General features: G+C 42.0%; 1 protein-coding gene across 1 annotated transcript in view; it reads right to left on the bottom strand.

The window, feature by feature from the left end:
* The window catches only part of SPOCK1 (SPARC (osteonectin), cwcv and kazal like domains proteoglycan 1), a 511,507-nt gene that overhangs the window by 194,427 nt on the left and 293,439 nt on the right, over positions 1-23,641 (bottom strand). Inside the window, exon 4 of the mRNA XM_032780550.2 lies at positions 20,138-20,252. Coding sequence (XP_032636441.1) covers positions 20,138-20,252 — 115 coding nt within the window. The remainder of the gene's footprint in view (positions 1-20,137; positions 20,253-23,641) is intronic.

The raw sequence follows: 23,641 nt of genomic DNA, 5'->3' as shown, positions 1-23,641 counted from the left end.
GAGAGTCCAGCTCACAGTGATATCCAGCCAACCCTGTAGCCTCCCCCTGCTTCATCACCATCATCTCATTTGTCCTAATCCTGAATCAACTCTCTCACACATGATGGTCACTCTTTGAACCTTGTCCCTTGGTATTGTTCTCTCTCTGAGCTCTCTAGTGCAGAATTTCCTCTCTGATCAACATCTCATCTCCTCCAGTGTGACACTACTAGCACTCATACGTCCAGCCGTCTTTCCTATGACTTCCAGTCTACCAACATCCACGAAATTCTCACTATTCTTGATCTGCTCCACCCGTCTCTCACCACTGTCAACACTGTATGTAATTCAGCTCCACTCTCTCTATCACCCTTCCCCCACCCACTATCCATTCCTCCACACCCAATCTCTGGCTCACACCTCATATTCCAGTCCTTTTTTGTGCTGCTAAATGTCTCTGGAGGAAGTATGGGGACCCTGTAAGCTTCCTCCCCTACAAATTCATGTTATTCCCTTTCAACTCTGTCATCAACACTCCTAAACAATTTTACCTCTGTTCCCTCACTGAGTCCACAACCTTTCTGCCTGGCTGCTCAATCTACAATCCTTCTGCCTGGCTGTCACCTTTGACTCCCTCTATAAGCCCTCTCCTTTCTCCCTTGTCTTAAGAACTTGCTAACTTCATCAAAGAGAAGTTTTACAAAACCGCCAATATCCCTCATACCCTTACAGAGCTGTTCCTCACTCTAGCCATCGCATCCCTCCCCAATCATCGACCTTGCTTTTTCTTCTCCTCCAACTTCTCCCCCTGTTCCCCACACCCAACTAACCAGTCTTCCTCCAACTTTCACTCCTTCCCTAATTTTTAACTTTTCCTTTCCTCCAGCTCCTTCCTCCCTGTAAAACAAACATGGCCTGGTCTCCCTGATTCTTAAAAAAAAAAAGCCACTCCTGGAGATCTACATCTCTCTTCCACTAATATTCTCTCCTTTTTTCTGATCATTCCCTCCTCTGACACCCTTTGCTGTCTTCCTGTCGCTCTGACTGGTCTTCAAGCATTTCTTTTGGTAATCTTCCTACTCCCTATTTCTCTTGGTGTCCCTCAGGGGTCTGCTCTAAGCGAGCTCTTCTTCATTTTCAACACCTCTACGCTGATAGATCTGAGGGGAAGGGGGGGGAAGTGTAACTGAGACCTCTCCTGTGCTTTAATCTAGCATCTTTCACTGTCTTTGTGATATATCACTTTGGATGTCTTGTTATATCAACAGCTCAATGTGGCCAAAACCAAGCTCATAATCTTTCTTCCTACATTTTTCCTAAATTACGTTCACTATTCCTGTTCTCACTAATAGATGATTAAACAACCAAATTCCCTGTCACCCATATCTGCAACCTGGGGCTTATCTTTGACACTTCTGTCACCTCCTCCTCCCACATCCAAGCTCTACCCAAATCTCACATAATATTGAAAAATCCTTTACATCCCAATGGGTAGATCAATCATCCAGAGCCTAACCTTCTCCCAACTCAACTGCTTCAATATTCTCCTCTCGGTTCACCCGTTTACAACCTCTACTTGTTTTAGTTTCATTTTGTAAGCTGTTTGGGACATAGGGAATAATTTTACTTGTTTTCCGATTTCCTTATGGCAGGTTTTGATATTTAAAAATTAAGTAAAACTAAGTCTCATCATGTGAGTAAGGGTTATAATGTAGGAGCTAGTACGCTGCACCATATTCTGACACAATTGCGCTCTGGATTCACTCTCTTTTTCCAACAGATCTTCTTTTCTTCCTTTCGCTAAAGGAACAAGCATGTGGCACGTACTATACACACAGGGCCGGCGCTTCCACTGAGGTGAACTAGGCAATCGCCTAGGGCGCCAGGATTTTCGGGGGGCGGCATTTTGCCGGGGGGGAGGACCTGCTGCAGTCGTGCCTGGGGAGGGTCCGTTGGTCCGCGGTTCCGGTGGAGCTGCCACAGGCATGCCTGCGGATGGTCTGCTGGTCCCGCACGGCTGCGGCAGCTCCACCAGAGCCGCGGACCAGCGGACCCTCCGCAGGCACGACTGCGGCAGCTTCACCGGAGCCGCGGCCCAATGGACCCTCCGCAGAAATGGCTGCGGCAGGTCCACCGGAGGTGCGGACCAATGGACCCCGGCTGTGGCAGGTCCACTGGAGGCGCGGGGGCGGCACACGGGGTGGCGAAATGGCTTTGCGCCTAGGGCGCGAAATACTCTTGCGTCAGTCCTGTATACATACTATACGTCAGTAATACTCAACGAATTGAATTTTGGGCACACCATTGTTTCAACCGGTATTTTCCGATAGCACTATAAACACACACATTATCTATCTTGTTTTGGTTATGCTCCCATGAAGTCAGTGGCAAAGCTCCCATCTATTTCAGTGAGAGGACAAGCTCTGCAATTCAGCACTAACCCACAACTAGCAGGAAGTTGAGAACTTGGCAAAACTCATTAGGAAATGCGCTGGTTCCTTTTGGGTTTCATCACAAACATGAAGATCAGCTTGCGAAAGTATTGTGAATCTGGGCTGATTTATAGTTTTGCTGCAAAATCAGGCAAAAAACTGTAATGGCAACCTGAAGCAACTCCCCAGATCCAGCCAGCCCAACTTTAGTGAAATACAGAAGGAATGGTAAACCTTGCTTTAAATAGCTCCAGCCTCTTGCACGTTACTTTTTAATAAGTTGAAATTCAGTTTAAAAAGGAAATCTTGTGCAAAAATTCTTCCATATCCTGTGTTTAACTATAAGTAAGATACTAAGTAAGAGTGACCACAACATAATTAAATTCAAAACCTTAGGATGGGAAGGGTGTTGGAGAACAACCTAGCACAGACCCACCTTTTTCATCTAAACTAGGTAAGTCCACATTAGAGGTGTTTCTGAGGGATTTTAACTAAGGCAGGTGAATGGGCAGTGCAATAGCAGAAAAAAATTCAATCCTGAGTAAGGTAATGCACACTGGAAAGACTAATTTGAATTATTTATACATATTAACTAACTCAGGCAAGAAACCCCTCTCTGTTAAATGTGCCAAGCAAAAAAAGCAACTAAAGTGTTAGGATGCATAAGGAGTGGGATACAGAAAATATGGTGCTTTGTGCATCTTCCTCTAATACATCTGGGTCTGGATAGGTCAGAGAAGGCTACTAGACTGGAGGCATGAGTCTGATGAGGCACAGGTATTTCCTATGTCTGTAAGTATCCCCAGTGTCTCAACGTCTTCCACACTGGGGAAAATAAAAGTGGCTGTTGTGTATGGGGGTGGGGGGAGAATAAAACAAAGAATTTAACCTTCTGCTTTACTACCAAAGTGAATTAGTCCTCGGCAGTTGATGTTAACTGCTGATAACAGTCAACTAATTAGGAATTTTTGTTTTGCTTAATGAAAGAAGACAGGTTGAGTAGGAATCAAAAGATGGGGGTCCGGTAAATTAACAAGACAACGTTCCTAGCTGTCATTTTAGATACGTAATGTATTAATTAACATTTTCATATAGCTATTATGGTAATAAAGCTAGAACACGGTTACTGGAACAGAACTATCATGACTAGACATTATCCTTTCATGCTAGCCATTATAAAGTATGATTCTGGGTAATAAAAAGTTAATTTTCTTTTTAGTATCTGCATAAATACAATACAGCACAGCAATAAGCCGTAACAGAAGAGGCATTAGTAGGCTATTGGTGCACACCATGGATGGTTTGTGAGACATAAGGCAGGCAGCCAGCCGAGAAGTTCACCAGCAGCCTACTAATGCATACCCTGGCATGACTTACTGCTGTTGGTGTCTCAATCCTTTATTGCAGGGGCTCTCAACCTTTCCAGATGACCGTGCCCCTTTCAGGAGTCTGATTTGTCTTGCATACCCCCAAGTTTCACCTCACTTAAAAACGACTTGCTTACAAAATCACACTTAAAAATACAAAAGTGCCATAGTACAGTATTACTGAACAATTGCTGACTTTCTCATTTTTACCATATAATTATAAAATAAAGCAATTGGAACATACCTATTGTACTTACATTTCAGTTTGTAGTATACAGAGCAGTATAAACAAGTCATTGGCTATATGAAATTTTCATTTGTATTGACTTTGCTAGTGCTTTCTATGTAGCCGGTTATAAAACTAGGCAAATACCTAGATGAGCTGATGTACCCCTGGAAGACTTCTGCATGCTCCTAGTTGAGAACCACTGTTTTATTGGAAAGAATTCTGAAAAATCCCACCTTTTTAGCTTTATGCAACATATCTTTTCATTATGAAACACAGTCCAGTGGAGAAGGGCTGGAGAAATTACAGGATAAAGGTAATGTCTCTCTCTCCACTACTTTGACTGTATTTGTTCAATTAATTGTTTCTAACCTATTTTTTTCCTCCTAGGCTATTCAGACCTTTTTTCTTATTCCCCATGAGCCCTGCCTTTTGAACAGGACTTTGTGGCCCAATGACAATTTCCTGCTCTTTTGCGACTGAAAAACTAAAGTGGAAATAATATTCCAACATTAGTTTAACAACAGAGTTGGCCAAATTATCCCTTGAAATTCATAATGCCTTTTGAGTTTAAAGTACCCAGAAGCCCAAAAATTGCTGCCTAAAGGGGAGGAAGCAGCAGTTTAAAATTGCCACATTTCCTCCAGTCCTTTAGGTCAATTCACCTGCAATTACAGCTTAAATATTACTTTAAGACAGAACTGGGAGCCTTACACCAACTCTCAGTTTAGCATGCTAAAGCTTAAGTTGCAGAGAACCTATTAAGCAGTGCTGTTAAGGATGATGTCCCAATTTTCTTAGAACAATTTTACAAAAGCGTAATAACTCTGATTTTTCAAATGCCATCTCCAAAACTTTCAAAAAATAGTCCTCTCTGGCAGAGGACTATCCACCAGAAATCTACAAAAGATTGATACAGTTTAGGTCAAAAGTGGGTTTTCAATGGAAAGCTACCACAGTCGCAATCATAACTGTCTGGAGTCTACCATCACTCCATATTACAGTATTCCAGCAAAGAATGAGAACGATCTAAAGAGAATAATATTATCTTGTGTGCCAGTGTATGATTAACACAAACATAAATATCATTTCCAAAATAAACAGAATAAAAATATATTATATGGTCAAAAATAATTGGGATTCTGATCTACTGCACAGTAAAGCAATCCAGGGGTATATATATATATATTTTTGATCAGGTAGTGTCATTATGAAATTACACATGACTGTAATAGACTCAAGCTGAAAAAGATGGCTTTTATTTTAAAACTGTCAAATTGTATAGGGTCATGTTGACTATGATGTGTGAGATAACTCAAGCCTTCACTAAGGGGACATAAACAGTGCCTTGAAAAGTGTGTATTTTCTAGGCACGTTAGGTAGGATTTAAATAGAGAGAGAGACTGTCAGAGGATAAAATTCGCAGATGGCACTAATAATGGAGTGGTCAATAACGAAGAGGACAGGTCACTGACACAGAGTGCTCTAGACTGCTTGGTAAACAGGGCACAAGCAAACAATACTATGGGAGAATGGAAATGTATACACTTACAGTATACAGCAAAGAATATTATGGGTGTACTGTAGTTGTAGGATGGAGGACTCTGTTCTGAGAAGAAGTGCTGGTACAGACTTGGGGGTTTTGTTGGATAATCAGGCTAAACATGGCTCCATTGCAAGAGCTGTGGCCTAAACTACGAGCTATGCAAGTGCATGTGGTATGCATATAACAGGGGGAACTCTCAAGCTAGAAGCGACGCGATATATCTCTAACTCTGTCATATTTAGTGGCTATCTTGATATGCTATCACTGCACGCAATACTGCTTGTTCCTAATAACTTTTTGGGTGCCCACAATTTCAAGACTGGATGTTTAAAAATTGCGGTGGGGTGTTCAGTGAGACCACAGGAATAATTCATGAGTATTTAGAAGCAGCAGTAGGCTCACTTCTCAGGATTGGACTTCACAATGGCTCTTCTAGCTGATGCACATGGCCTAGAATTTGACCAGTGTCTCCCCAGTGAGACAGGCAACATTAGGTGCAGCAGCCCAAAACCATTAGAGCTGGCACACTTTGCCACCATTTTTCTTTCATTGCATATTTTCAGCTGGAGTATTGGCAGTTTAGTTCTGCGCTGCGTCTATGTGAGCAATTGAGATATCATAGGTTTTACAGAGTCTCTGTAAGAAAGTCTACTGCTGCGCAACCATTTGCCTCCTCATTGAAGTATTGTGCTCTAGCTGAGTGGGTTCCTCGCCTTTCTCTTTCTCTGGAGGATGTTGTCAATGACTTGAGTATCTCGTCTTGCCTTCTTGAAGTCCATTCTTAATGCTCCCTCTAGGTGTCTGTGGGAGGAAGGGAGTGGAGAGGTATTGGACCTGTGCCGCCTATTAATCCACTTCCCATCCAGGCCCTGGGGTTGTATGAACCATACTTGGGACTAAGCTGGTCTTCCCTGGGTTCTTCCCTTCTCATTCCCGTCAGCTGTTGAAGGGCTTCTCGCTCTCTTCTTACAGCTCGGTGGCCCCTTCTAGGGTTTCTGTTGGCTTCCCAACCACCGCACACTCAACTTCTATTTCTCTCGCAGACAACTCTCTTCTTCTGCAATTGACTTCTACTCCAAGTTCCAAACCTTTTCTCCTGAATCATACTACCACCCTCCTGTCACTCTGCTCCAATCCAACCTTTCTCCTTCAACTACCACCCCCTGTCTGACTGAAGCAGGGGTTTATATCCCATCACTGGAGTCAGGTGCTCTAACTGAAGTCAGGTGCTCTAATTGGAGTCAGGTGCTCTAATTGGCCACAGCTGTTCTAGTTAAACTAAAGCAAATCTTCCTCCCTTGGCAGGGAATAAGGCCCCCTGCTAACACTCTTATGCTGCCCTCTGGCCATGCTGTATCACAGTATGAACAGGAAATATTCCCCTACAAGGTTAACAATGGAGACTCTGCCATGCTACATTAACAGACATATTTGAAGAAGCAAAATGTTTTTGGGTTAATTTCAGACCAGTATTATTAATCCCCATGTTCAGAGCTTGAAATAGATTTTGTGGCTGATGTCCATAAATGATGTCATTCATGGTTCATTGGTCGAATTAATGTGATGTAAAATAACTAAATTGAAAATCAGTAGGTTGAGCTCTTGTTACGTTCTGGCAGAGAGCTAAGCAGGCAATCGCAGGCTTATTAAAGAAAAAAAGAGAAGGATGGAAACTGAAAAATTAAAGCAGTAGGAAGTAACAGACTGAACATTAAATTTGATAACTTGCATCAAATAAAAAAAATACTTGTTCCCTTTTTACCATCAACTCCATCAAATTCTCCCCAAGTTATCTAAAAACGCTCCACTGGATTTAGCTTGCTCCAAAGGGGGCAATTTCAGACCAGATGAATTCTCCATGGGCTTCAGTGGTGTTAAAACTTCTTCTGCTAATAGCCAGATTCATGCCATAGGGGCTACCCAGGTTTATTTGCCCCCTCAAGGTGGTAAATCTATCTGGCCCAGAGTTACAGTGGTGCAAGCTATCTGCAACCTCTGCTCCAATAAGGAATCTGGACCCCACTGGTGCATCTCCAAAAGTGGTAGCTCTGGAGGGACAAGGCCAGCCTGGCAGGGAGAGGTGCTGATTTGGAGCCTCTCCTAGGTAGATTCTGTTGCTGGACCGTATTTTAAACCTGCTCTCTCCAACAGAACTCTGGAAAAGGAAGCTGCCACCCATCCAGGGAATGAAGCTCTCCCTTTAGCAAGGATGTCCCTCAAGTCCAGAAGGGAAGGGGGAATCTGCCTCTAGGTGTCAATTTCTCCCATAAACATAAATACCTTCCACCGACTGTATTGAGAAGGCTGTTGGATAAATTCTATGCGAATCTTTGGTACTGTGAGAATAAAAAGTATAACATTTTGTACAAAATGAAGATCAATTTCTACTTGATTGGGTTTAAAATCATGTAAACACTGAGATTGTGTGACATGAATAATATACAGCATTGTAAACAGATACAGCATTGTAAAAAAGAGATTTGACATACTGACCTGTGTCAAATCAAAAGCAGTATTTTTGAAGGGCTAATCTGCAAATTTCATACAAAATATTTTAAGTTTATAATACACATTGCAATACGAATTTGCAATAGTATTTACCTAAAGGCAGATTTTGAAGGGGTGAACATTTAATACTTTTTCCAATATAGTGGGATGCTGTAAGTTGAAGAAAGGCTTTAACAAAACCCTTTCCCTGTAAACATAAATCCCAATCTTATAAAAACAAGCCTTTTATTAGCACTAAAAAATCCACTTCTCTACTCAACACATTCATTTCATGTCCTGGGGCCTCTACACTGAAAAAAACAAACCGCTAGCAACAAATTTAAAATCTCTAGCAAATAGGTTATTGTATAAATAGGGGACGATTTACACAGCAGTGGGGGTCATTTGTAAACATTAAATAATAATTTCTGAATGAATGGATTACTCAAAAAATTTCAGATACAGATAAACAGTAAAAATACAGAAAGATATTAAGTACTACTGCAGTGTTGCTGGCCACAATTCTATAGTTAATATGTTTGACATATTGAAAACACAGCAGTTTTTATTTAAGATATATATCCTGAGCTACGGCAAGCCCAATAAAGACGGCAGATCCTGGTTCCCCTGGGAGGTCAGTCTATTCACGGAAAAAGTCATCCAGCTGCTAAGGACAATAACAAATGAAAAATGACAAGGTCAAAGGTCAAAAGTGGTGGCACTGACAGGGAAGTGGAGAGCCTCTACTACTATATTCTTGCGGTCTCTAAAGGCTGATTTTGACAATTTTTTAAACCCGGGCCTGTGGACATGTTGAAAACCGGTGCCTGAGCTCAGAGGTATGATGCTTCTATTTTAAATATTAATAATAATGACAATATGATCAAAAAAATGACAGCAGGAGAATGTTCAAGTTGCTGATTAAACACTAAAAGTCAAGAATTGCGGAAGTGAATGATGCGCGTGGCAACCTGAACTCTTCGTCTAAGAGCAGGGGGATGCAGGTAGTGGATTCCACTCACTCCTTTAGCCATTTGTCTATTTAAATATCATCAAGCCCTGCATGTTCTTTTTTACTGTCCTTTTCTGAGGGTTGCTGAGAAGGAGACTGTAGCGAGGCGGTGTGGCTCCCCTCCTCCACGGGGAGGGTTGAGCCCCGTCCATCTTCCCCCAGGGCGGAACTTCCAGGCAGAAGCCCCGCCCCTCAAAGGGTCAGGCGGCGACCCGGAAGTATAAAAGCCGGGCGCTGGCCTTCAGTTGGAGCTCAGCAGCTGGCGAGAGCAGACGTGCCGGACGGCCCTCGTCGCTGGGAGGCTGCCGAGCTCCGAGACAGGGACCAGGCCTTGCCGGAACCGACCCGCAGCAACCATGACCCTGAGCTGCGGGAACTACCACCGCTACCCAGCCTCAACTACGGCTTGGAGGAACTTTCGGACCGGACCTGGCCCAGGCGTCGCCCCGGGATTAGAAGCTAGCCCGGACATGGGGGAACCATGACGGTAGACACACGCAGCGTAGGAGGCTGAAGGGGGGAATGGAAAGTAGCCCCGGGGCGTGGCCTTAGCGACCACAATAACAGCCGCAGAAAGGCCCCGAGCCGAATGACACGTGGTGTTCCGTCAGGATCCCCACTGATCATTGATTCAGTGTGTTTCGGTTAGGATCACCTACCCCGATCACTCTGTCAGGTGTCTCGGGCTCGGATCCCTCACTGACCGCGTACTAGCGGCGACAGCCGCTATTAGTATTATGGGCCCGGCTGAATCAGAGAAGAGTGGGTGGGCCTGCATTCCCCTGCCACCCGTAGCCGGGTGGCAGTTATCCCCGCTTTCTTCCGCCCTTTACATCTAGGTCTCTGCAGCGAAGGTGCTGTGAGTTGACACGTGGCTCCGTTGTCACCCCATTAGAGGGGCAGAGCCTCCCCTACGTGATCTTGTTGTGCTCTGCGCCCCGCCCTGACCCGAGGCGGACAGAGCTCCCTCTGATTTGTGTTGCTCAATGTCCCCGGCCCCAAAGGCCGAGAGCTTCCTTGATGTTTGTTGCTCTGCCCGTGGCCCCAAAGGCCCAGAGCTTTGGTGTGGTACTGTGCATTTCGGTGACCCCGCCCGACACACATAGAAGGGGTGGTTGCCCCTTATGACTCTGTGCCCGCTCTGTCCTGCTCACATAAGGGCCTAGAGCTTAGTGTACTGTGTTTGGTGCCCCGCCCGAACCAAGGGCTGGGCCCCTATTGACTCTTGCTGCCCAAAGGGCGAGCTTGTGTTACTGTGCTTGGCGCCCGCCCGAACCAACGGGCTGGGCCCTATTGACTCTGTCTGCTTCTGTCCTGCCCAAAGTTGTGCCTCAGAGCTTAGTGTACTGTGCTTGGCGCCCACCCGAACCACGGGCTGGGCCCCTGTTGACTCTGTCACTGCTCTGCCCTGCCCACAGGGCCAGAGCCTAGTGCACTGTGTTTGGTGCCCGCCTGCGTCCAAGGCAGGGCCCCACTGACTTTGCCGTGTCCCAGTCCACTCCACAGGGACCGAACGCCCAGACAGTGGACCACGGACCCGAGGGACAGGACCCAGTGAGAACAGGACGAGGCCGGTGTGGCTCCCCTCCTCCACAGGGAGGGTTGAGCCCCGGCTTCCCTCGTCACAGAGACATTTCTAACAGTTTTTATTGTTATAATTTGTTTTGGTTCATGTCCACAACACGCAAGGGGCTTTTCACACAAAAAGGGACTAACTGGTCCCTTACCTTGAACTTACAGGCTAAAGGACAGGAATGGCCAAAGGGCAGGTGTGAGATTTTGGAGATTACCCAGAGCAGTAAAGGGTATGGTGACCACCTGCCTGTAACCAGGGGTGCCTTTATTCTATGCAGCTTTGGCTCAGATCCCTGATACCAGCAGCCTGCCCACAAGCCCAAGACCTCACCCTGATTTCCACCAGCCTGGCTACTGCTTGCAGGGTGACCCCAACAGCCTTTCCAGGCCTGAGTCTCCCCAAATCCATCCTTCCCGAGTTCTTCACTACTAGGCACTCAGATTTTTCTCATTTGTTTCATGTCCCCCAAAAGAGTGAAACCAGCCCCCCACCTGTTTTCAGTTCACTTTAGGACACACATTCCACACAGTTTGCACAACAGAGACCAGCTTGGGATAAAAATATATAAATATATTTAATAGAAAAATCACAGATTCAAAGAGGAAGCAGTAAGGAAAAGCAGAAAATAAACAAAGCTGCAACCTCAGGCTTTTCACTTCTATATTAGTTAATTTCTCTTTTCTAATACAAGTTACTTTCTGCCTCTGAACAGTTTCTCAGAGTGCCCTCTGTTACAGAAGTGGTCCAGACTTTCACATATAGCACCCTGCTTAGATGCTGACCCTCAGTTTCTGGACAGTCTTCACTTCAAACCCTCTTCCCTTTCAACAGGTTCTGCAGTTTCTTTCCCCCTTTCTCTCAGGCTTGATCTATACTAACAAATTATGTTGGCATAACTACATCACTCAGGGGTGTGGAAAACACTAAATGTAACTGTTTGTCTTAGCAACTGGCTGCACAAAAAGTAGGACTGAGTGGACTTATAAGGTCTAAAGTGTTACATTGCTTTGTTTTTGAATGCAGTTACGGAAAAAAAATTCTACATTTGTAAGTTGCACTTTCACAATAAGGCAATTGCACCACAGTACTTGTTTGAGGTGAACTGAAAAATACTATTTCTTTATCTTTTTTTATAGTACAAATATTTGTAATCAAACATAATAATAAATTAGCACTGTGCACTTTGTATTCTGTGTTGTAACTGAAATCAATATATTTGAAAATGTAGAAAAACATCCAAAATATTTTTAATTTTAAATTGGTATTCTATTATTAACAGTGCAATTAAAACTGTGATTAATTGCATCTATTTTTTCTAATCTTAAAATTGCGATGGTTTTTTTAATTGTTTGCTGTCATAAAATACTTTATAAAGCTTTTCTCTGAGGTCTTGATATTTTACATGTCATGTGATGTACTCTGCTGTGACTTCAAAGACAGCTTTCTCTTTGATTGGCAGGTCTCTCATAAAAGAATGTAGGTAGGCAGTTGCATTTGCTTTCGTTACAAAGTTAAGCTGCATAATGTACCACAAGTGATTAGATATTAACAAGAATAATAGTAATGACAGAACAATGTAGGAGAGTTTACAAACTACACAATATATCATTTACCATATTCTATTCACATTTAGTGCTTTCATTCAGAGACGATTACAGTAATTTTCCAAGATATTGCAAGGTATGACAGGCCCAACATTTGACAATTTTTATGTTACAATATATTTGTTTGAGTAAGTCCATGCAATTTGTATTTTGATGTGTGTGGGTTTTATCAAACAATTCAATGCTCCTTCTTCTAAAGCAAAAATCAATACTGGCAGATAAGAAAAATCAATGTTCAGCATTCATAAGCAACCGTACAACAACAATCCTGCATATATAGTCCACAATTCATGGGCAACTCTGGTGTAATAAATAACAACTTTGCAAGTTTATAGAGCTTTACATCTCCAAAGCACTGTAGACATTAACTATTTAATCTGCATATCAGTCTTAAGAAGTGAAGGGTAAGCATTATCATTGTAACAAACTAGTGTGGAGGCTCATGGGTAGAGTTCCTGGACTATGTACAACAGAAATTTGTCATTCTAGAAAAGACTTTGTGACTCTGCTCAGATTTTTTCATATCTAATTCAGCCTATATTGTGGGTGGAGGGGGTGTCTCCTGCTACAATGTGAACAGTCACTACCACACTTTTTGTTTGCTAATATTAAATATTAGCAATATAAATAATACAGGTTTTCCTGTGGATTTTCTAAACTTCCTGCAAAATTTGACAATATTTCCTACAGCAATTTAGGGGCCTTACTCATGACAAATGCGATCTGTGACTGTGGTCTGATGGGGTAGAACATTCATAAATAAGGGACCATACTTCTCTTCCCCAAGCTTCTTCCCGAGTTTTATCATAAACAGAAAGAAAAAGTTATTTCTAACTTCTCTGCAAAACTCAAACACTGTTCTTTGGAACAAGAATAAATGATAAGTAGTTGTAGTTTAGCTGGTTGGCTGCTCTCAGCAAAGAAAAGGAAAGACAAAGAAAAAAGAAAAGATACAGCATAATGTTGCCCTATCACTTATCTCGGTCCTCTGGTCCTTCAGTTCCTGGTTGGTCTTTGTAGAGAACAGGCAATAAAATGGTAAGCAAGTACAATTATCTCAGTGATGCACTGAAAAATATACCAACGATTAGTGCGCTCAGCTAAGCAATGTTATTTTTCAGTTCCTGTGGGACCCAGTTTTTCTAAATATCACCTTCAAAAAGATCTATTTTCTGAATCAAAATAACCACAACACAGTCTAAAAGTAATTGGGGAAAAATAATGCTATTACTAGATCCACAGCTAATTACCATTTCCCAGGTTTGATTGTGTTACAACACATCAAAATACAGATTGCTTACTTATTCAAGCTTTGATAAACATCACCATGTAAATCACTTAGTCTTAAATAGGATTGTGGAAGAAACAAACACTCCCTCAACTTGATCAGGCCACTAGTCAGGTGTCCAGTACAGGAAGAAATTACCCCCAGAGGAATGCTTGGATTCATGCCAATATCTCATTAGCATTTAGCACTACTGGCAGAGCATGAAAGCAAGCAACAGAAACGGGCAGACTTGCAAAGAGACAAAGAGAAGATTAAAGCGACAGTGTCAAGGTATACAGGTTCCATGTTTAACACACATTAAAAGCAAAAGGTAAGTGTTTGTATAGTACAGAAAACTCTAGTAACAAGGGTGTTACAGGTCATGCTTCTTATCTGGGTAACCTTTCAGAAACGCTCAAACAACAGTGGGTTTGCTGTGATCAAAGATGTCTACATAACACTCTGACCTCTACCATCAGTCCTTGAAAGCAGCCTAGTCACTGGCATTCTTGCTATTATTAATCTCTCTCTTGAATTCCCTTTCAGATCCAACCTAAGCCAAACAATTAGCATGTGAATCAGCAATGGTACATGAAGGGTTAAAATCCATGTGCATTTTATATAACAACCTGATATATGGATTGTGCCAGTTCTTTCTTAGATGCAAAGTCCAGAGTTTGGTCAAGAGACCAGAGGCCTAGAGAATAGTGATTAGCTAAGAGAATGCTGGGGTAAACAGATAACCCTGTTTTGCTAAAATAGGCCTAGTCAGCAGGTATTGGAGCTAAGAACTAAATAACTGTGTCTTATTCAGAGTTGCAAACTGAACAAAGGATCTCAGTTCCTATTGTGTCAGTCTCTTCTGTAGGAAATGTTCTTCCCACAGATCCAACCTTGAGTTTATCAAAAGTTGGCACATGTCAGTATAAGATATGGCCTCCTTCCACCTGCCTTCCCAGGGACCAATGCCTGCCTTAAGACATAAAGAGGACAATCCTGATTGCCATATACTTTCACTGTTTCTTTGCTTTAACCTCTAGGAATGTACCTGTTGGACAATCCAAGGAGTTGCTCCATTCCTATGGACCCCAAATCAGAATTCAACATATATATTTTATACTAATAATATTTTATCACAGTATTAATTAAATGTTAACTTGCTAACTTGAGACCATGGGCGGAGACATTATGTAACCTTTTAACCATTGGCTAACATGCTATCTTGTCTTGCTGCAAAACTTGTCCCGGGGTGTGGAATTGCCTACCCTGTCACTTTCCCTCACCCATGGAAAAAATCTATATATTCTATTGTAATCAATTGATTGATAGTGTCTCTGAGCCTAATAAGCCAGGTGACACTACGCCAGCGCTGTGTGTAATAAACTCCTACGGTCGGCCTCTACACGGTGTGGATTTATGTCCTTCAGTACAAAATATGCCACAGTTTCACTCCTCTGGTAGCCAGGTTTCACAGCCTTTTTTGCCATGGGACCCTAACTAACCAGAAACCAAGGTTTTCTAATGTATCACCCAGAGATATTTGAGAGAGAGAGAGAGAGAGAGAGAGATTGGGATTAGTTCACTCATGAATAAATATAGCTGTCAACAAAGTCTCCCTGGTCAGTGTAACCCCGTGATGTGGAATTTAGAGGGACAGATGTTTCATCTGGTAAACTTGTCCAGATCTTTCAATAAAATAGTAGTAATAAATTAGTGAGACATTCAGTACTGGCTTCTCTCCGTAACAATGGTCAGTACTACTGGAGAATACTGAGCTAACAGCTTGACTTTTATGAGTACAGAAGTATGTAGAATATATCAGTCTGAGATGATGAGCTAACTAGCAATCACAAATTACACAGGTCCAATAAAGCATTTTCAAAGCCCCGATCACATTAACATGGTTGTTACTCCTTTGCCAATTCTTTTTGTCCTTTCTGTGTTTCCCAGAAGAACTTTCCTTCTTATGAGAGGCATTCACAGGAGAAGCAGAGGAGCAGGCTGAAATCCTGTAAAGTGACATGTCAAAAATGCAGTGTAGATATGTAAATATCTCTTAAAATGCTATTTACTGTGTTTTGTGTATATTTGAACCAATTAACACACAGGAAGACTTTCAAACTCATCTCTTTTAGGTATTCTTCAGCAGTGATCTGCTACGACTGTCTGCTACCCCCTGCCTTTGTTTGTACTAGGTCTGCCCAATTTAGATGGGAAACTCCTTGGGGCAGAGACTTATCTAATCTATGTGATTTGTAAAACACTATGTATGCCTATGATGCCATATATTGTTCATAAGAAGTCTCAGGATCCTATCCTTAGCTTGTGTAAATGAATATTCTTCCATCAAGGTCAATTTTATACATTACCAACTTACTGTAGTGGCTTACAAAGCGTACACCTCAGCACAAAGAAAACGAAACAGCATTATTGGGTGTTGCTGTGGGTGGTTTGAAAGTTAGTCACATTATGCATGGAATAGATACACTTGTATCTATTATACACATACACACAGTATAAGTTTTAAACAATTTAATACTGTCCACAGCAATGATGATTCCAAAGCTTGGTTGAGATGGTGGAGTCAGAGGGTGGGATATTTCCCAGGGAATGCCTTACTACTATATGATGAACTAGCATTTGGCTGAGCCCTCAGGGTTAACACATGGCTGTTAATGTAGCCTCACACTCTACAAGGCAGCACAAATGGAGGGAGGGAGGACAGCATGGCAGAGAGACACAGAGACACACACCGTGTGTGAGAGAGAGATGCGCATTGACCCTTTAAGTACACTAACTCCACTCTAAGTATATTGCTTTTTAAGTAGATCAGCAAGTTGAGACAGCAACTGCTGCTAGCAAGCTCCCTCCGTCCTGAGCCCTATTGTGTCTCCCCCCTGCTCAATAGAGATGGGGTAGGTGGGGGGTGAGAGGGAGGTGGGACACCCTGACATTAGCCCTCTCTCTTATCCCCCCCACCTGCACAGAAAACAGGAGGCTCCCTGGAGAAACTCTGAGGCAGATGGCAGGAGCAGCACATGGCAGTGGGGGGAGGGACAGTTGAACTGTCAGCAACTGATAGCCTGCTGGGTGGCTGCCGCACAGGGACCTTAGGGGAGTAGGGGGCTGCCGGCCCACCCTGGGTCCATGCCCCCACTGGCTAGCTCCAACAGGCTGCTCTTTCTGCAAGCAGTGGACAAAGCAGGCGGCTGCCAAATGTTATAAGGGAGCATTGCACAACTTTAAACGAGCATGTTCTCTAATTGATCATAGAATATCAGGGCTGGAAGGGACCTCATGAGGTCATCAAGTCCAACCCCCTGCTCAAAGCAGGACCAATCCCCAGACAGATTTTTGCCCCAGATCCCTAAGTGGCCCCCTCAAGGATTGAACTCACAACCCTGGGTTTAGCAGGCCAATGTTCAAACCACTGAGCTATCCCTCCCCACCGTCAGCAACGTAACAACAAAACAATATTAATTGGTTCGACTTTAAGTGAGGAGTTACTGTACAATCATTGTGATGCTGTGTTAGCTCATATCCACTACTTTATATGTACAGATAGACAGGGCCCAGTTCTCAGCCACACTGCATTTCCACTGGTGTAACTATAGAGTCTGTTGGAGTTGCGCCCGATTTATATGGGCATAAATGAAACTATCATACATGCAGTATTCTGTATGGTGGTGTAGCCGTGTTGGTCCCAGGATATTAGAGAGAAGGTGGGTGAGGTAATCTCTCTTTTTTGGACCAACTTCTGTTAGTGAGAGGGACGAGCTTTCAAACTCGCTGTAAGCTCAAAAGCTTGTCTCTTTCACCAACAGAAGTTGGTCCAATATTACCTTACTCACCTTGTCTCGCTAATATAGTATTCTGGTCAGGCACAGCCAAAAGAACACAAAGTCTCAAAATACAGAGAGTGAGGGCCAAATTCTCTATTGTCCATTGGGTCAATAGATTTAAGTCCTCAAAGTATTTGGCTGGGTAATTTTTCACTGATATTTCTACCCTCTGAGGGGTAGAAGATTTTGAGAGCAAGAGCTATTCTGTGACACACGCGCCCCTACTGTGCATCAATAGGAATGTTCACAGTACTACAAAACTTGCTGCAAAATGTTTGAAGACTTTTTCAAAGCAAGGTGGAAGAAGAATTAAAAACTGTCACCACAGTCACAGTGGTACTCAAAGTTGACCTGAAATGGCTGCAGGTGTTACAGGAATGCTAGAGAGATCATATAAACTTGGGACTGATTACTGGACAAAAGGGACATGCAGCTTCTGCTTCGTACTGCTCCTTCTGAGCCACTTTAAACAAGTTGTCTGATTGCTTCTGAAACAACAAATATTGGAAATAGCCCAGGCACTATTTTGCTCAACATGTATTTTATTTATACTTGTGATATACAAGTGCTTCAGTTTCTTCTGAGGTGTGACATACAGTTGCATAATATGCAAAATTTCCTGGTAGCATAATCACTGCATACAACCATGCACTTAACCTTACAAGCTTCGTTTTATGCTCCAAATTGCAGGTTTAAAATATTACTTTGTCCATTTTAGCTTTGTATGATAAGGCAAAAAATAATTTCAGGAAAACCATTTTGCTTATCTGAGTCACGTAATGCCACCAGAATTCACTTATGTATTGGACAAAATGCTCTTCAAAGAAAGATTTCCCCCTAACTGTATGAAAGAAATTAGAGAACAGATTGCAAAAATTAAGGCCTTGATCCAGAAAATACATATGTGAGTAATGTTACTTATGTGAGTAGTCACATAAGTCTTTTCCATTCTTGACAACATTCTTGAGAGGTCTTTATAATTATTTGGTATTTATTAAATATTGGATGTGACATAATTGTATGAAACTGAATGCCTCTAGCCGATTTTTACTGTGATGCCTAGACACCCCCTGAAAAGTGTATTTCCCTGGAAACTATTTGACAATATAGCCTGGACACTTTCCACCAATATTAAAAGCTTAGCTTATTGCTCCAGGTTTATCTCTGGACAGCCATCAGCATCTCATAGCTCTGTCATGCCAGCTTGATCCCATCCCTTTGTAGGAAGGATCTTGCAATCCTTGTGAATGAAGCTTGATGATGACAAATACGTTTTACCAACCAAGCAAATGTATCTTGGCTCAGAAGCATCAGCATGGGACAGCCAACAATCACACAAATACTCCAAGATCACAGGATAGTTTATCCTACCTTAAAGCTTTCCCACCTGCATCTAGTAAAGTCACACTGATTTTTAAAGACCTTTTACTGATATTCAAGATTTTCTTACTTCGTTTTATTTTTCTGATTATCTTTCAATGTATATTACAACTTGTCCTTTGGGGTGGAATTTTCAGGGGAGCCAGACACCTAATCCCCCATGAATTTCAAAGGCATCTGGAGGCTTAAGTGGGACTTGTCTCCTCTGCAGTGTTAGTTCAAGATATAACTTGAGTACAGCCCTTAACCTGACTCCAGTCCATGCACAGAAGTCTCTAGCTCAAGTTAACTGGTGCTTTAAATTGGAGCTCACCAGCTATCAGCAGGTATGGGTTAAAAGCGGAGTGCTGTAATGCAGTGGAGACACTGCCACTTGGTGCTGCAAATCCAAACACTGCTGCTAGAGCTTTGTTTTAGAGCGGGGGTAGGCAACCTATGACACGCATGCCAAAGGCGGCACATGAGCTGATTTTCAGTGACACTCACGCTGCCCGGGTCCTGGCCACCGGTCCGGGGGACTCTGCATTTTAATTTAATTTTAAATAAAACTTCTTAAACATTTTAAAAACCTTATTTACTTTACATACAACAATAGTTTAGTTATATATTATAGACTTACAGAAAGAGACCTTCTAAAAATGGTCAAATGTATTATTGGCATGCGAAACCTTCAGAGTAAATACATGAAGACTTGGCACACCACTTCTGAAAGGTTGCCGACCGCTGGTGTAATGGCTGTCACTCCTGTTAGGCTAACTCAGAAGAAGTTACCTCAAGTGTAGATAACTCCAGCTGACACTGCAGTGAAGAAAGCCTTAGTTTTATCTGAAAACCCCAAAGTTCTTAGAGTACCTGCTATTTAACTTGCCCTTAATTTAATCATTCAGGGACCTGGAGCTTTCCGTAATTTTGTGATTTATCTGTGGATTACTCTTCCTAGAGCCATCAAAACCGCCAACCTTATCTTACTAATAAGCACAGATTTTGCTCATTAAAACAAAATCAGAAATTCTCTATGTTTGCTACTGCTTTTAATTGTTTATACTTAATTCATTTGTACTGTAGAAGTGTACAGCATCTGGAACATTTCCATATTTTATGAATTCAGGCTTTTATGCACCATGTTTGTTGTCTGAACAAACTTCTTCCAGAGCTAGGTAGTAGGTATGCTGCAGTGTACAATTCACCCGATAGTACCCTGTGTTCCACAACATCTGATCTTTCTGGAACAGTTACAACCCTGCTCTAGCCTCTCATACTATAAATGTAAACATTATACTCAGCAACAAAAGCAAATGTAATTTAATTATTCAAAGAATGTCAAGAATCTATTTTAATGTTCCCTTTTGAGTTTTCTAAATTTGGTGTCCATGGAACTTTACAAGAGCATAATAGAATGTGATGACAGTGCATCCTTACCTGTGTACCAGCTGCTTACGGCTTACACAAATAGCAGTCTCATAGTCGTGAGTGACGCACACTTTATGTGGGCTGCACTTTACCTTCAAACATGGGTCTTTGGATGGATCAAGAGCTATTAAAACAAACGTAAAAATAATAAAGTTAGGAGTTTACATGAAATTCTCTCATAGTTCCCAATTCAAATAAAGAACATGCAACTAGTGGGAATATAGAATCATAGAACTGGAAGGGACCTCGAGAGGTCTTCTATTCCTCATGGCAGGACTAAGTATCATCTAGACCCTGACAAGTGTTTATCTAACCTGCTCTTAAAAATCTCTAACGATGGAGACTCTACAACCTCCCTAGGCAATTTATTCCAGTGTTTAACCCACTCTGATGTTAGGAAGTTTTTCCTAATGTCCAACCTAAACCTCCTTTGCTGCTATTTAAGCCTACTGCTTCTTATCCTATCCTCAGAGGTTAAGAAAAACATTTTTTCTTCCTCCTCCTTGTAACAACCCTTTACATACCTGAAAGCTTATGTCCCTTCTCAGTCTTTTCTTGAGACTAAACAAACCCATTTTTTTCAATCTTCCCTCGTAGACCATGTTTTCTAGACTTTTAATCATTTTTGTTGCTCTTCTCTGGACTCTCTCCAATTTGTTCACATCCTTCCTGAAATGCAGCACCCAGAACTGGACTCAACTAGAATGTTAAAGGGTGGGTTCTGTGAGGCCCTAAGGAGTCATCTCCAGAACATCATGGAAGAGGTCAGGATCTTGATTTTAAGTATCTCAAACATAACGGCAAGGTTGCATCTCCAACTAATTTAAATTATTTTTTATATCTGCTTTTATTTGGACTTTAATTTTATTACTTCTTCCTCCCAAAGATTTCCCCTAGTTCCTGCCTAGCATCCCTTTCCTTCCCACATGTATTGCTTATCTGAAACATTTTTGTTTTCATTTTGGAACTCCATGTAAGGCGTTTATGTCAAATTACCCTGGCTGCTTTTCTCATTGCTGGTTGATGCCCAGAGAAGTTTTTTTTAAAAGTAATGTCTTTTTTTACAAAAAAAAATGCAGTAATTTTTAAGTTCCAATTCAATTACCATTGACGTTCTCCACATTGCAGCAAATGTATTTCTAACACCCAGAGGGTTCTTTTGCTCTCCTGCAGTGCCAAAGTATTGCAGCTGCTCTGTATTGGTTTAAGCAGTCAGAGCAGCAAGAGCTCACCAGATTAACACCCATTACAGATTTGTGACGGGCAATTGAGCACAACCAGTGCATACGTATTTAGAGGAATACAAGGCGCTGGATGTCTTAAAAACAAAAAACAAATCTAAACAGCTTTTGCTCCTAAATCCATTAAACTGATAGAAAAGGTGAAATGGGGGAAAAGGTCATACGTTTCCCATACCATTAACATCTAATGAGTTTCCATTAGGCACCCACACCCACCCACACACACGAGAGAGAGAGAGAGAGTTAGTTCTATTGTATTGTCTATGTTTACCTTGTATGCTTCTGCAAGGAAGGATCATGAACTAAATTGAACCCAAGTGATGGTAGGAATAAACTTGGCTTTATGGATAAAATCCTGCTGATTTTACTCATGGAAATCAAGAGTAGTTTGGCATGAGTAAGAGGAACAGGATTTGGGCCGTTATGAAGTGTGAGTGAGTGAGTGCTCAACAAATAACGATACGGAAGAATTTGATCTATTACTCATCTTTGCAAGGTACAATTACCTCTCTACACATGAATTCTGAAACCTAGGATAAAAACTGGTGCAGCTCTAAAGCGACTAAATTCTAAGACAGTGTCACATTATAATCTATTTTAATAAAAAGCAAACAAAATGTTTAAATACGCTTCACACAAAAAATAGAGTATTCCAGTATGGGAATCAAGTATCAGAGGGATAGCCATGTTAGTCTGTATCCACAAAAACAACAAGGGGTCCAGTGGCATCTTAAAGACTAACAGATTTATTTGGGCATAAGCTTTTGTGTGTAAAATACCACTTCTTCAAATGCATGGAGTGAAAATTACAAATACAGGCATAAATATACTTATACCAAATAAATCTGTTAGTCTTTAAGGTGTCACAGGAATCCTCGTTTTCAGTATGGCAATGGTGCAGCAGAACTTTCATATGTATAGAAAGCATGTATTGTTTGAATGCTCTTGTGTTTCAAGACTTCAATGGGGCCAGAATTTCACTCCTGGATTCTATTTCAGTTACACACTCATAACTTCTCTGTGTCTCAATATTTTCTCTCTCAGATGGGAATGATGATGATAATAATAAAAGGGGCAATCTATATTGGGTACACGAGATCAAAAGTGTAATTGCCGAAGAGTTTAGAATGTTAAAACGTTAAAGAAATTTGGAAGGTTATACCAATGCTATGCAATACAATCCCTAGAGACAGGGCACAAAATAATCATTTCTAAAATATACCAATCAAAGACCATGATTTGTGAATTAGGTTTCTACATCACTAGGAGCAGATGCTTATCATCTGCAGAAGAAAAGGCCTGTGTGAATAGGGTGATCAGATGTCCTGATTTCATAAGGACAGTCCTGATATTTTTACATGGGCTCCTATTACCCCCCACCCCGTCCCGATTTTTCACACTTGCTGTCTGGTTACCCTATTTGGGAATAAGATGAAATATAAAACCCATATTTGACATCACAGTTCTTTGTACTCTACAGCAATAATGTGAAGTCTTTGAAATTAAGAACCAAAATTATAAATACATAAATGAAGTGGAGGAAGGGCAAGTAAAAAGTAATTTTTTAAAATAAAAATCTGAGGTCAGTTTTATTACGAAAACAAAATTCCTTAAGCATTCAAGGGAAGCTTCAATATGCTGAAACAAATGCTTTTTGTTTCAGCATATTGACTTCTCATTCCAATTGATGATGATTCCCCACTTCACCCTTCCCACCCCCCCATTAAAACTTTTGCTGGAAGGAAATTCCATTTTCTGGCCAGTTCTACTGCGGATCTAAACCCTGCAGTGTCTCGTTACCTGACAGAGCAAGAAAGGAGAGCTCTCTGGAACAGCCCAGGGAGTGATGAGGGCATGGCCAGGAGCTCCGGCAGCCTTTTTGGCACCTTAGTCGGCGGAAGGTCCCGCCCCCAAAATGGCGCCCCCGACAGACGCGGCGGAAGGTCCCGCTCCCAAAACACCAAGGCTGTCACTGACCCCCAAATGTCAGCACCTTAGGTGACCATCTAGGTTGCCTAATGGGTTGTGCTGGCCCTGGGCATGGCTAGCGAGTCCAGTACCTGTATAGATTCAACAGCCACAAAACTTCTGTGGGAGAGTCAAGCAGCATTGGGCCTTAGTTCGCTGGCTTTAAAGGTTAGCTGCCTAAAAGTGCCAAGGTGCAGTGCTTCCATCCATCTGTGATGTTTCCATCCCCGACACAATGCCAATTTATTCAAGCTGTGAGCGTGGAACCAGAATTCCAACCATCGTCATTGAAAAGCAAAGGGCG

This window comes from Chelonoidis abingdonii, chromosome 7 (assembly GCF_003597395.2).
Source record: "Chelonoidis abingdonii isolate Lonesome George chromosome 7, CheloAbing_2.0, whole genome shotgun sequence".
Lineage (NCBI taxonomy): Eukaryota > Metazoa > Chordata > Testudines > Testudinidae > Chelonoidis > Chelonoidis abingdonii.
This window is presented reverse-complemented; position numbering and strand designations above follow the sequence as displayed.